This window comes from Lampetra planeri, chromosome 21 (genome assembly GCF_965212315.1).
Source record: "Lampetra planeri chromosome 21, kcLamPlan1.2.h2, whole genome shotgun sequence".
Lineage (NCBI taxonomy): Eukaryota > Metazoa > Chordata > Hyperoartia > Petromyzontiformes > Petromyzontidae > Lampetra > Lampetra planeri.
The window spans coordinates 3,698,123-3,712,939 of NC_136127.1; the positions used below are offsets into that span (position 1 = coordinate 3,698,123).

A 14,817-nucleotide genomic window follows, 5' to 3' on the forward strand; every position below is an offset into this window, starting at 1 on the left:
CCCATTCTACTAGGAAAAGCCTACTGACTGCGGTGTTCACTTATTCTTCAGAAGCGACCTGGCCACAAATGATAGCTCAACAAAGTGGCCCGTCATTTGGACATTTCTAGCTCCGAAATAATCTCAACTCACCGACTGGGTTTCAACCGGGATGTTTACCAGCCTGATGATTACGAGTCAAGCTCTACAACCACGGCGTCGTCGTACAAATACGACAAAAACAAAGAGGTGAGGGTGGCCTGGGTGGGTAAGAGGTGTACTCGCAGAGGGCTCAGCTAGGGTTGATGAACTCTGAATAACCCAACTAATAATAGGCACTGCATATTCTCAGATTAATATGATGCATTGTAACTTATATGATTACATTAATCCCCCCTCTGGTCTTCAACCTGATAGGCTCACAGAGTGATGACATCACATTTACTCCCTTATTTCAGACCGAAACAGGAGGACTTCTTCACAAATCTGGCTATCGCCTGATGAAGCTGGTTGCAATCATTACTCGAATTGTAAATGTTATGGGTTCACTCTCCAACACACCGGTGTGTGCCTAAGTAGTAACTAATTGGCACAAATTGTTTCTGTGACCAAGACTTTACTAATTATCTGTGTCGGGTGGTGACGGCGGGTTTAGCGACATATCTAAATTTACGCGATCTAACCCCCCCCCCATCCCCCCCCCCCCCCAAAAAAAAACTATATTATGGATAGGGTCGCTCTTTTTACCTGGAAGGACATGAGGAAGGAGTTGACGTAGATGAAGATGACCTGGGAGACGGGGTCTTCCCCGGGGTTCACGAAGAACAGCATGTAGGTGATTCCCAGCAGCGGCAGCAGCACCAGCGTGGCCTTCACCGCCTTCCTGCTCCAAGCAACACGGGCGGGGAAACCTTTAGGGGGGCCACAACGGCAGCACTAAACTAAATTAAAACTTTTTAAAGTTTTATTCTACCCACTGAGCTATGCAGATTTTTTCAGAGGTGTCATACCATCATGCAAAGCATCATACCAACGTACCTCGGATGCAGTGCAGAAACGAGCAAAAATAACATGCGGTAATTGCCTTCATTTACCCCGCAAAGTCTCATTGAGTTGTCAAGACTCCTTTTTAGGATGGTCCTGAATTGAGGATGTTTGGCCAATTTCGTTACGGAGAGTTTAACTGAATGTGGGAGGAAATCAAAGAAACGGGATAATATCCACTATGCATACGATTAAAAACTATTACACAGTTTTTTTATTTACCAGGTAAGGCCCACTGGGCTATATTGCTCATTTTCAGAAGCGAACTGGCCACAAATGATAGCTCAACAAAGTGGCTTATCAAGTGGAAATTTATAGCAGCCGAATACTCTAAACTCACGTTTATAAAATGTGGAGGAAAAAACGGTAGGACCGGAAGAAAAATCCACGCAACCACAGGAAGAGAGGCATGCAAACTCCAAATATACAGCAGGTGTCAGGGTTGGGACAGAACCCAGGTCCTCCTGTATACCAGACGAGGTAGTTAACATCTCGCCACAATGCCAGCAGCAGCAATAGTTACTTGTTCTCTGCCCCAAGTTGAGGAATTGAAGCAAGAAGGAAGAGGCGGTTGAGCGTGACTTAAAAGCAATGCATGTATGTTGAAGTTCTTTCGCACTGTACATAGCAAACCGTGCTAATCGCACGTGTGGAGAAGAACAACAAACGGAACACAAAAAAGAAATGAGTTTTCAATCTAGATTGAAAATTGCGTAGCTCCAGTGGCTTCCTAATATCAGAGTGAAGAGCGTTCCAGACGGCCGCAGAAGTGCATCTGAAAGCACGCGATGCAGTGACCGTCAATTATGATGTACGTTGAACTTTTTTCATGACGGTGAGGATGATATGAAAAAAGATGACGGCGATTTTGATGCTAAATAAAGATGACATTCATAATTTATTTTTTGAATGGGCCACATAATGATCTGACCAAATCTTTTATCATGAGGAACCCTCCACCAACCGACGCGGCCATACACATGCAATCGTCCCGTGGACTGCACAAACATTTAACGAGCCAATTATTCTCGTTTAAGCCCTTAGATTTGGCCACATAATGACGCGGCGGCCTCACCCAAAACTCAATTATGAATCCTAATAATGGCTGTTGTCACGTGTTGCGTTAAAGATGATCTTGATGGTGTGGACCAATCAGTTTCAAGGACAAAGCATATATTATCAGTGTGTTTTTCGTTTGCATTTTGACCACAAGTATTGTGATTAATGCACACATGATTCCTTGTAAAAAAATGGTTTCAGTTTTGTTGCCAAAAAAAAGTGGAAAAACCTTATTATTATATTTTGGTACTGGCAAAGGAGGTTTAATGATGATGATCTTGATGTTAAAAGTGGATGATTTTAACGATACATTTAAATGATTATGATGGCAATGTGCACTACTGGTGCTGCTGCAAAATACTGATTATCCATCGATTTCCCCTCCCAAAACACCTTTTGTGTATGCATACCTGTACTGGATGGTTTCAGAAGTTGTGGAGGCTCTAAGCTTGGTCATCAAAATACGCACGATGTTGAAAAGAAAAATGAAATTGACCTGTAGAGAGGATGGTACAAAGGCATGTTAAGGGTGTGCATGCGTGTGCACGTGTGGTGTGCCAATTTGTGTGGCTGGATATATGTGTATGTATTTACAGGTGTGTACTTACATACACACCTGCAAAATACTGGACATCTGTGAAAAAGAGCTTCACAGCTCATCGGATTCTTCCAAGTAAAAATTAAGATTCTGATACTGACTTCTATGTTAATAATTGTGGGAAGCGGTGGTGCAGCGGTTCGTGCACTCTGCTACAAGCCCAGTGACCAGAGTTCAATTCCCGCTCATGGCCAACACCAGTGAAAATAATCTGAACTGGTCCCGGGCCTCCTCTAGGTCGACTCGGGCTCAAATGACTACCTGGTGCAATGTGTAAACATCAGCACGTTGCTGGCCACCCACCCACCCCCTTCGTGTGCTGTGCCGGCCTTCATAGGTGCTTGCTAACAGTCTTCTTGGTTCTTTCGGTAAAGTCACATAGAAGGGAAATTAATAAAAATAAAACAATAAAATTCTCACGACGTTTCGATTGCAACACAAGCAATCGTCATCAGGTGTAAAAACCCAAGCAATACATTTAAAAAAAAAAATTCTTGCTGTGGTTTTCACACCTGAAGATGATTGCTTGTGTTGCAATCAAAACGTCGTGATAATTGTATTGTTTTATTTTTATTATTTTATTATTTCCCTTCTACCTGACTTTACCGAAAGAACCAAGAATATGAATCCCTGTAGTCACGAAAGCTTTAAATCGAAATGCTAACAGTCTATTAAGGCTACATGGGGGGAGGGGGGGAAATCTTCGTCTTTGTTAGCATATATGTGTATGTGTGAGTTGTTTGTAAGTGAATGTGTGGATGTGTTTTTTTAAGTTTATTCATAAAAAATACAGCAATTAATTTAGTCAAACAAATGACACGTAAATTAACAACCATGAGTCATTTTACATCGCAAGGTCATATGTCTAAAATAAATAAGGCAACAGGATTTACAATTCATGTGCTTATGAATTAATTATGGTTTTCAAACTCACAGAGATCTAGTTTCAACAACACCCGAGTGTGCATATGTGTGTGTGTGTACAAGTGTTATGGGGAGCAGTAGTACAGTGCTGAGTGCTATGCGCCGGGAATCAGTGACCCATGTTCGATTCAAACTTAGGGCCAGCATCAGTGATGAATATCTGAAATGATAACAGGCCTCCTCTCCAGGTCGACACCCTTACATGAGTACCTGGTGCAGTGTGTAAACATCAGCGCTGGGGAGACAAAGGTGGGGGAACGAACGCAATCCGAGCCATTCCAGTCTCCATGCTCAACAGCCTCTTGAGGCTACAGCGAGATATTTGTCTTATTTTTGTCTTTCCATGTGCATTTGTACGTATGTATGTATCAGCAGAGCATAACCACCGCTGTCAAGTTCTCGGATTAAAGCTCGTTCCCAAAAAAAACACAAAAAACCAGGGGAGCATTTGTTACATCTGATTTGACGAGCAATCAGAGACTGATTTTGTTTATAAAAGTAACCCACTTTCAGCACTGATCTCTGTGCTGCGGAAAAAACACAAAGATACAACACAATCGGGAAAACAGTGCAGAACAAGTATAACGGGTCCTTGGTAAAAATAATTAAAATATTGTTATTTTTTTATGATTGAATCTATCTACGTGGCTTTACTGAAAGACCCAGGAATATGCGGAGTAGCTATTATACATTATGCTACGATCACGGTGACCTGAGTTTGATTCCCAGCCATTCGTGGCAACGGTTTTCTCAGCCTGTGTTCTTTCAGATCAAGTATCTGGTCTGTAGCTAAAATATCACGTGTTGGTGGGGACAAATATGCGCAGGAATGATCCTGGCAAAATAACAAACGCTTACAAACAGCACTTTCCACAACGGGTTATAAGGTTGCCGGGCTGAATCTCTGTCTTTGTGTTGTTTGAGTCTGTGTTTTTACAATAGACGTTTTGGAAGTGATTATATGATTAGTTTGTACCTGATGAAATTATTGCCTGTGCGATTGTAACCACCACTGTCAAGTTCTCGGATTAAGGCTCGTTACAACGAAAACAAAATACAGGGGAGCATTGTTACATCTGAAATGACGAGCAATCAGAGACTGATTTCGTCTCAAAAGTAACCCACTTTCAGCACTGATCTCTGTGCTGCGGAAAAAACCCCAAACATGCAACACAATCGGGAAGGTAGCGCAACTGACACACGCACAGAATTCATTACCAGCAGAACAAGTATAATGGGTCCTTGATAAATGTAGTCGATGTATTTCCCTTCCGTTTTCCCAAACCAGCATCTGCAGGGCAATGTAAACACACACCACGGCAACAGTTGTGGCTGTGGCTTTATCACGTCTTCTACGAATCGTAATAATGACATAATTTATTTATCCAAGGGGACTTTATAACGTCTCAACACTGGGGACCAGTTTTGAAATGCTGGTGGCCAGATGTAAATCCAATCTACTTACTCAAACAAAATGCGGCTCATATGTGTTTTATATATTTATAGTCGTATGCATTGTCGACAAATACTGATTAGTTTTACAAAAAGTGAAGCGTCATCAGGTTTCTGTATTTGAATGAGCCAGGGATGTCAATCGCAAATTGCACATTTATATGGCAGCAGCCGGTCTCTGCATGGATTTTGTATCGCCCACAAAGTGGCAATCATCTTGTTGACCCAAAAGGGGATAAACGGCTGAATAAACTTAAACGAAGATACGAACTTATGACATTCTGAGTTTTATTCAAGCGCTCTGCTACGCTAATGCCTGGATGTTATATCCCAATGAGCCATTACAATTACGTCATGCATGCATGGCTTAAGGATAATTACGTTTTATGTCGGATTGTACTCACTTTTCATCTTCGTAAAATAGCTTCACCATAGCCCAGACTGTGATGATGGGTGCAGGGATGCCTGGAGTTAGACAAATGAGAAGTTTGAGAAAAATTAAAGTTACCATTTTCATTTCACATTTTGTAACCATTCATCAAGGTGTCTCCCTGCTTACGATGACATGGGGCAGCACTCGTCTTGAGCCAGTGGTGGAAATTCGACATGCCCAGGGCAAGGACCAATCTCTCCACTATCGATTTTCCACAAAGTGGGGCTCATTTTTAAATCCTTTATATTAAGTTCACTTGCTTGCTTGCTTAGGACCGTGCAAATCTTTAGGTCGTTTTTCAACCCACTTCCCGTGATCCAATCGAGCTGACATTTTCCACACAGACTCGTTGTGCGTGACAATTAATGTTCGTGAAATTTTTTTTCCAAAATTTTACACTTTTTAGGACAAAAATATTATATTTAATTACCAATTGCTTAATGGTGCAATGCAATCATCTGACCCATAGGTGGCAGCCATCTCAAGCCAGAGGACGAGAGGACTCTAGCCGCCACGCATATAAAGGATTTATAGTGAAAAACTTTGTTTTTACGGGTTATACTTGTTATTGCATACAGAGGAGTGATTGGCGGAGTGGATGTTTGACCAGATATTACATTCGCAAACCTCCAACTGAGTCGGGTGTTCTAATCAGAGTGTCACATGGCCTGTGTAGACTACGTTGATGGATTTGTCAATCCACTGCTGGATGAAGGCCTCCCCACACCGTGTGATTCATGGAGCATGAGCGTACATCACCACGCTGGTGGGTGCAGGTTGTTGAAGGTGGGGCTCAGCAACGGTTAAGAGATTACGTGCCACTGATGCGAGCTGCTTTCACATGCGCTTCTGTGGCCGTCTCCGAATGCTTTTCCTTCCGATATCAGGGAAGCCACTGGAAGCCATTGGAGCTATGCACTTTTACATCAAAATTTGAAACTAATTTCTTTAGAACTGCTTTTTGTTTTTTTACTTTGTCGTCCCTCCCCCGCACCTCTGATCAGCACGGTTGACTATGTACGGTGCGAAAGAAGTTAAACAATACAGCAAGAAACGACCGGGTTTGATTCCCCGACCCGAACGCTTCTTTGCGTGGCATTTGAATTTTCGTCGCCTGTTCTGCGCGAGTTTTCCACCGAGTTCCCTGGTCGATGTCAATTACCTAAAAAAAATACAAATTTATAGGCCACGCGCATAGCCGCCACCACCACCGCCCGACCGCCGGCCCCTCGTGCGACTGTGAGCGGAGCTGAGGGAGCGAGGGAGGGAGGGTGGGTATGCGGTGCGTAACACTCACACCAGCCGATGCACACGAAGATGGACTTGCGCAGCTTGTCCGTCGAGTACGTCATGACGATGGCCGTGTGCAGGTAGCAGCCCTCGACGAACATCCAGAAGAAGTTGGTCACTTGGAAGTAGTTGAACACCGTGATGACCACACGGCACCATGGCTGCGTGGGGACGGAAGGCGTTAGCGAGAGGTTAGGGATGACGGCCCATCTCAACGGGGCTCTCATTCATTCACTCGTCGGTTTGCTTTCGACAGCGTATTGTCGTTGGATGTGGGAGGGAGCGGTGGTACAGCGTTCCCTCGTTGTTCGCGAGGGATACGTTCTGGAGATGATCGTGAATAGAACATTTCACGGGTAATGATATTGGCTTACAAATATCGTATGAGCAACGTCTGCAGATGCTTATTAAGCTGCGAGAGGTTATCTCTCTATTGCTCTCATCTCTTTATCACATCACTTTATCTCTCGTCACTTTCTTTCTCTCTCTCGATGCAGTAATGTAGAGTTCCAGATTCGATTTGCGGATAGCAAGGTCGTAAATACAGGGGGAATACTGTGTAGTGGTTAGTGCACTGCGTCTTATGAATCCCGTGAGCACGAGTTCGATTCCCGGCCACAGTTTGCATCAGTGACGAGTGGCATATGTACCAGTCACGGATGCCCCCACCAATCCACATGACCAGAATGGTGAAGTATGGTCAAACAACCTCCATGACCAACAAGAATGGGGTGGCCTTTATTTCGCAGTGAATTTACTTGGGGGGGGGGGCTGGATATTATTATTATTATTGATCAAATAATTGAGATAACGTGAGGAATGGAAACCTTTAAGTAGTCTGCATTGCTGTTAAAGGTGATGCTGTTGCGTTAAGATGTATTACTGTCACCTTCCAGACTGTCAAGTGAGGGGGGCAAACACCCCCCCCACCTTCCAGCCACACAGCTTGACCTCCAATGACCACACCAATTCAATTTGAGATATTTGGCAAATATGGTTTCAGACCAGTGTGACAGCTTGCCGAGATCGTTTCAGCTTCTCAAATGAAGCGATTGTTAATAGTCGCAGGCCAGCCACCGAGGACGCGCATAAGAAAACCATTAAATAAATTGGCCCACGTGCTTAATTTGGCAACGTAGCGCAGCTCCGAGGAGTTATTCGTCGCGGAGTAGGCACACGGAGCAAATGGCACGCGTATCTGCACCGCTGTGATAAGATAAGCTGCTTGATTGATGTCAGGGTGTGGACTGCGACGTTACGTCGAGGTCATTCCAAAGCGCGGAACATTGCTGCGCTGTTGAAGAGTGCCAGAAAGGAAACAGGAATGTTTCACCTTGGCTGGATGCCGACAGCAATTTCAAAGACCCGAGTTCGTTAGCACACGACCTGAACAGACCAGGTTTGGCAATGTGCGAATGTAGGTGCAGGCATCTGAAGATGCCATTTGATTATTTTTCGTCATTGCATTTAAGTTGAAAATGCTCAGGCCTCTAAAAAACAATCATATCGCATAGGCCTCTGCTGATTAAATACAAACAGATGCACTGAGCTAGAATAATAATACATATACAAACACTGGTTTCATCATGGGACCTCCTTTGCCAGTACCAAAATATGATAATAGGTTTTCCCCTTTTTTCTGGCAACAAAACAGGTGTTAGATGTTAAAACACCAAACTGAAAGCTGTCTCTGGAGTGGACCAATCAGATTCAAAGACAATGCATATATTACTCTTTGCTTCTTTCGGTAATGTCACGTAGGTAGAAAAAATAATAGATCACGACGTTTCGATCGCAACACACGCAACCGTCATCAGGTGTGAAACAAACACGGCAGACTTTACCGAAAGAACCAAAGAGTATGGATTCCTGCAGTCACGAAAGCTTCAAATCAAGATTAATGCATATATTATCAGAGTATGTTTTTTTGTTTGCATTCTGACCATAAATATTGTGGTTAATGCAGACATGATTCCTGATACAAGGTTTCAGTTTGGTGTTTTAACATCTTAACACCTGTTTTGTTGCCAGAAAAAAGGGGAAAACTTATTCTCAAACACTGGTGTGTTTAAACATTAAAAAAGCCAAACATTATTATTTTATGATTGCGCTCGTTTACCCGGGGACAGCCTCACCGAGTGTCTAACTTTTTAAGGGCTCCTGCCAAATGTGCGGCCTGGGGCGACGGTTGCTATTCAGATTCGAATTCATGCAATTTGCGAGCGATTTCTTTTTAAAATCCAGCGTATGTGTTTCCATGACGCTGGCACGCGACATGACCTACTCTTGGGAACTATGCGCACAGGATGTGTAAGATCCACTTGCGAAGCCGACGGTGCGCACATTTCCCCTGGTGAACTCACTCGAGCTAACATCCGAGACGGCCGCTGGATTTGAGCTGTGAGCCGCCGCAGCAAGTAGCAAAATAATTACCGTAATGCTGCACGTTTAAACCACATTAGTCAAAAGGCTCATGTTTTCCTTTTGTAATTCGTTTAAATATGCATCCTGGTCAGGTTTCACCTTTCAAAATTTCAACAGCAGAGTGTGGCCTGTTCAGAAAAATTTTCTGCTGGGTTGCCTGGAACCTAGACCAAAATATCTGTCCAGAAGGATTGTTTATTGATCGACCTAAATGTATTCTACATTAATGAGATGCTTTACAACCCGCGTATTTCTCTCAGTCTCATACAACCAGTATTCATACCTTTAGAGAAATGTGGCTGAGCACGGTAATAGTCTCCTTCCAAATGATCAGTAAGAGTCACACTAACACAATCAGTTTGGACAACCGTGTGATAGGCGTGCGAAAAAAAAAACCCGATTTGGTCGGCCGTGCCCTTGGTTCGTTGTGGGAGACTGGGGGTACGGAGGGCGGAGGGGAGAGGGCATTGCCAGCCGGGGCCTTTTATCGTACCTCGTTGCGCTCCTGCGTGCTCAAGTCGATGATCTGCAGGAGCAACCAGGCGGCGTTTCTCAGGATGAACGTGGTCACCAGGTGCCAGTGGATGGCATTACGGAGACAGCGGATGCTCCTGCTCGAAACGCCACGAACGGTCGCGCACAAAACGGGACAAGTAAGCCATCGCCCGCAGCCACAGCACGAAGCTCGCGCTCTCCGCACACCCTCGGCAATCGTGGCCCCAGTGAAGCTGTCAGCAGCTGGGCGCGGACCAAAGCAGCGGGTTCCCATGCTGTGGTTCACTGACCACTGATTGACCCGTAAGGCCGTGGGATTGGTCCGCATAACTTCTTGCAGACACGGTTTGTGTTCACAAAATGCCAGGGTTTCTTTTTTTTGTGTTCACTTGCATGGTGATTGTTCTGAATGTTGATAGCGGGTTGCACGGATCCAGAAAAGTTGGGAAGATGCTGGGCTAAGTAAGCTGTAGCATTTGTTAGATTCTCTTCCATGTGTGGCCGGTACGACCTGCTGCGGTGAGACCGGAGATCAGTATCTCTCACTCGACATTTTCTGCAACACTGCTCGGCTGGCTTGGAGGGAGAAGGACTTTGATCGGCATGAGGCACGCCCACTGGAGAGCAATGTCATTATTATACCCGAAACTATGATCCTATGAGGGCAAGATAAGGAGAGATGGATGTAGTCTGCCTCCGATTAGCACGGTTGGCTGCGAAAGAAGTTCAACGTACATACACGCGTGCCAAATGATGCCCGGAACAACATGCCAGACTCTGACGGCTGAAATTAAGCTCTGAGTTACAACCCACACACGAGAGTCATCGAAAAAGTGGAGATATATCTGATTCTTAAATTAACATTGGGTGGTACGCATCACCACTGAAAGCCCTGCTGAGCTGGTGGTGGATATTCCGCATTCTTATGGCACGGGTCAGTATCTCAATTCGAAAACCACTGCGGACTTCCCACAACCGATGATTGCGTTCTTTAAATCTGTGGTATCTATTCATCAGGCAATGATTCGCCGCCCTGCCTTGGAAATGTTCCGTTCACAAGTTGTGCTCACAATCTGATTGAGTAGTAGATTTGTTTTTGTCTCGTTTGTCCGTCTTGTTTGCACGCGCGATTCAATGGTGTCTCATGGACATGAGACTCAATTTTCATCTCTATTTTGGTGGTTCATTATATGCCCAATTTCTATACACATTTTGGCATGATATGATGACAGTAATAATAATCATTGTATTAGTCATGAAAGTCTCACTGAGTCTGAACACTTTTAAAAAAGGGCCATGAATTTGAGAGTTTGGACAATTCCACGAGGGGGAAAGAGAGTGTGTAGGGAAACCCCACGCGTGACATGGGAATAACAATCAACAATCGGTAACGGGGTGGGCCGGCGACCGCTCCTTTCATTTCCATCGACTGGCCATCCCACAGCCCCGGAAGGTTTGGAGAATCAAGCACGTAGTAACATGTACGTACGTATGGATGTTAAACTTATTTTGCACCATGCGTCGCCAACCATGCTCATTGGGGGTGCATATCCGCGTAAGCCATTAACATCGTCCTCCAAAGAGTCAACCATCGATGGCCAGCACGGGCGACTTCGCAAAGAGCGAGACACCAAAACAGGCTTTTGAGTTCACGGCCGTGCATCAAAAGGGATGCCCCCAACACCCCCCCCCCCCCGACAGCAGTGAGCAATGATGTTCGATGAATATTTTAGCATGTCCTATACAGCCAAATAATGCCTTGAGTGCTTTCAGGATGTAATATATTTCGAGGCTAACGAGCAAGTGATGCCGGAGTAATTTACGCAGCGTCAGCTTCCAACTGCCGACCTTTTTGTGTCGCGAGGCGGAGTAATTAATGGTTCTTTCGCCGCGAGTCCCAATAAAAGTCTACCACGAAAAAAAGCCCTCGCTTCAATCAATCTTGTTGGGCCAAACCGTGTGGTAAATGTGTCACAAGTAGAGGTGACTGGGTAGGTCGGAGGGGCTTACACCAGGGATGATCGTGCCGAGGCCCTGTTTTTAAATCCGGGCGGTCAACCGTGATCAACCGACGTTATTAAGAACAACGGAGGTAATCCTCTCAGCCCAGTCACCAATCGAGTAAAAGCGTCCCCGTGATCAAGTGACCATAGAATGGTGCTCATCTCCATTGACAGCCCTGAGCCAATGGAAACAATTGCACATGCCCACGTAGGGGGAGAGTTTCTCCAAACGATGATCACTGTTGACTTTCCCGAAAACCAAAGAGATACTTATTTAATCATCCCGAGTGATGATGACGACCGCTTGTGTTGCGATCGAAACATCGTGAGTTTTTTTATTTTTTTATTTTATTATTTTCTATCTACGTGACTTTACCGAAAGAACCAAAGAATATGATAGTGGCGAGTCAACATCCAACTGTGCTTTGAAGTCACGACCTTCCGATTGCAGACACAGCATTGCCGCACACAGAGTTGAAGCACAGCGTCGCATATCCGACCATCACGTATCCGCCCTGACCAATTAACCGCCCGCATCTCTTGCAGTATTTCGAACATGGGTGTAATTTTCGATAGATGTTCACGTATCCACCTAAACTTGAGTCCACCCCAGCGAGTCGGGTGTGTAATATTGCGTGGCGTGATGAACCACAGCGCCACTCTGTCGTTCACGGTGCTATTGCAAGGTCATAGAAGGCATTTTTTTTTATCAATATACAGTAGTTCCTAGCTCGTATGTTGTGCACAGCCTTACCGGAGCCACCAGAAGAATCCAAATGCGGTGATGAGGGCTGCCAACGAGATGCAGTGTCCTAGGTAATTGACGATGAGTGCAATTTTGTAGTGTTGGCTGTTCGGCTAAATTGAAAGAGACGGGTGGAATTAATTCACGTATCATTTCAAAGACACTCAGCTCACATTCCACGGCATTAACAAGTAATGGGCATGAAGATGACTTTGAAATCTTTTTTTTTTGCTTTGCAAAGCTGACACTGTTATTAAAAGAAGGGGAAAAACTTTGAATTTCGTTAAACCAAAACATGTTTTAACTATTGATTTGAAGCTTTCGTGACTGCAGGAATCCATACTCTTTGGTTCTTTCGGTAAAGTCACGTAGGTATCAAATAAAATAAAATAAATCACGACGTTTCGGGCGCAACAGAAGCGTCCGTGGCCTCAGCAGCAGACCATGCTATCCCACCTGATGACGGACGCTTGTGTTGCGCCCGAAATGTCGTGATTTATTTTATTTGATAACTACGTGACTTTACCGACAGAACCAAAGAGTATGTTTTAATTAGCATATACGCCAGAATTTTACGAACGTTCTCCCCTTTATTTTCCACATAAAATCATCTAACCCAACCGGCTTCCCTCGAACACCCAAAGGTAGGGGTCAGATAAAATTATTTTATGGAATAATGATAATATGTGTGTGTGTGTGCATGGCCCCACATTATATTTGATGGTCAAATTGAACTTTGACTTTGGTCAAAAATACATGTGGACCTCAGATAGGAGATGTGCAATACCTATTGGAGAAGCTCGAATAGCACTCGATGAAAGTAAATCAGTGTCTGTGCAATCTCCATCTGCGAGGTAACTTTAAAACTATATCTCCATATATGTATACAAGGCAAAGTTGTGAATATGTATGTCTGTTCAAAATGTTTAGCGTACTTCTCGACATGCAACAAACTGGAAATTTGCCATGTGGGTACTTTCCAGACTGTACACCATGCAAAAATTATAAAAATAAACTATTTTTTTTGGGGGGGGGGGGGGAGAGCTCAATAATGCAAACATTTTTTGCACGGCAAGTGAGCTGTGACGTCAAATCTGTCACGTGACCCACGCATGTGGTAGCGTCACGCGTTGTCGTGTAGTGTAGCGCGCTGCGCTATGAACCCGGCGACCCGAGTTCGATTCCCGCTCACGGCCACCACCGGTAACGATTATTTCAACCGTTCCTGGGCCTCCCCTAGGTCGACTCAGCCTCAAACGAGTAACTAGTGTGGTGTGTGAACATCGCCACTGGGGAGACAAAGGCTGCCGGGCGTGGTGGATCCAAGTCACGGGCGAAGCAGGGTAGTACAGCTAGTCTATAATAAAGGTTGTTTGGGTTAGATCACGTAAATATAAATGTGTCGTTAAACCCACCACACTCGACACAGCCAATTAGTCAGGTTCGTCACGTACACAGTACGTGCCAATTAGTTACTAGTTGAGCACACCCTCGTGTTGGAGAGTGAATCCACGACGTTTACAATTCGAGAACGACGTTTTGCTGGCGATTACAACCAGCTTCATCAGGCGATAGCCAGAACTGTGAAGAATGCCTCCTGTTTCGGTCTTAAATAGAGGGAGTAAAGGTGATGTCATCACTGTGGGACGATTAGGTGCGGGGATAACGTAGTAATGTAAGTTACAATGGATCGTGTTAATCTGAGAATATGCCGTACTCATTATTGGTGGGGCTATTCCATGAAACAATTATCTTTGCCAGTGAGCGATAGGTCGCTGTAAAGAGATTTGAATGACCGCGAATGTGGGGTTCAATTTAATTAACTCTATTTAAAGTAAATGGCGATCACTTTAACAGGCAGCTGTAATGAAAGTGAAATGTGATCGAAGTGATGGATTCCCATCAAAGGCGGCCAGTGATTGTTCCAAGCGGTGTCTATGAAAGAGAAGAGACCTCCTGCGTATTATATCTACAGATGACACTCAATGACTTGAATTGCACTCGATGTCAACGCACCTATGCATGTGAAAGGTGGTAATCAAGTGAAGCGATTGGACTTTTTATTTTATTTAAATTAAATTTCAGCCTAAACACAACGATTCATCCTCCACGCAGCCCCCCACCAATGTGATGATGTGTTATGATTCAGGGCGATGAGTTCCGTTCAAGAATAGATTCATTTTAAACAAGTGTGGTGATTTGGGGGCATCTCATTTTATGTATAAACGTCAAACATTAATTGTTAAACACCTCATCCGATGTGTACATATCATGAGTGCAAGGGCTGACGTTAATCAATGCACGGATACAGCCTGCTAGACTCGACTATTTAATAACTTATTTGGTGATTCTGCATTGGCGGTGGTGCACA

At 44.4% G+C, this 14,817-nt stretch overlaps 1 protein-coding gene across 2 annotated transcripts in view; it reads right to left on the reverse strand.

The window, feature by feature from the left end:
• Positions 1–14,817, reverse strand: part of LOC144724529 (corticotropin-releasing factor receptor 2-like) — a 101,126-nt gene that overhangs the window by 9,311 nt on the left and 76,998 nt on the right. The window contains exons 5-11 of one of the 2 annotated variants that reach the window (XM_078603753.1): positions 12,456–12,559; positions 9,697–9,814; positions 6,787–6,940; positions 5,461–5,521; positions 4,823–4,895; positions 2,493–2,578; positions 727–862 (exon numbers count right to left, since the gene is read on the reverse strand). In XM_078603753.1, the coding sequence (XP_078459879.1) occupies positions 727–862; positions 2,493–2,578; positions 4,823–4,895; positions 5,461–5,521; positions 6,787–6,940; positions 9,697–9,814; positions 12,456–12,559 (732 nt within the window). Of the gene's footprint in view, positions 1–726; positions 863–2,492; positions 2,579–4,822; positions 4,896–5,460; positions 5,522–6,786; positions 6,941–9,696; positions 9,818–12,455; positions 12,560–14,817 lie in introns of both variants that reach the window. The other variant, XM_078603752.1, reaches the window with a different exon arrangement.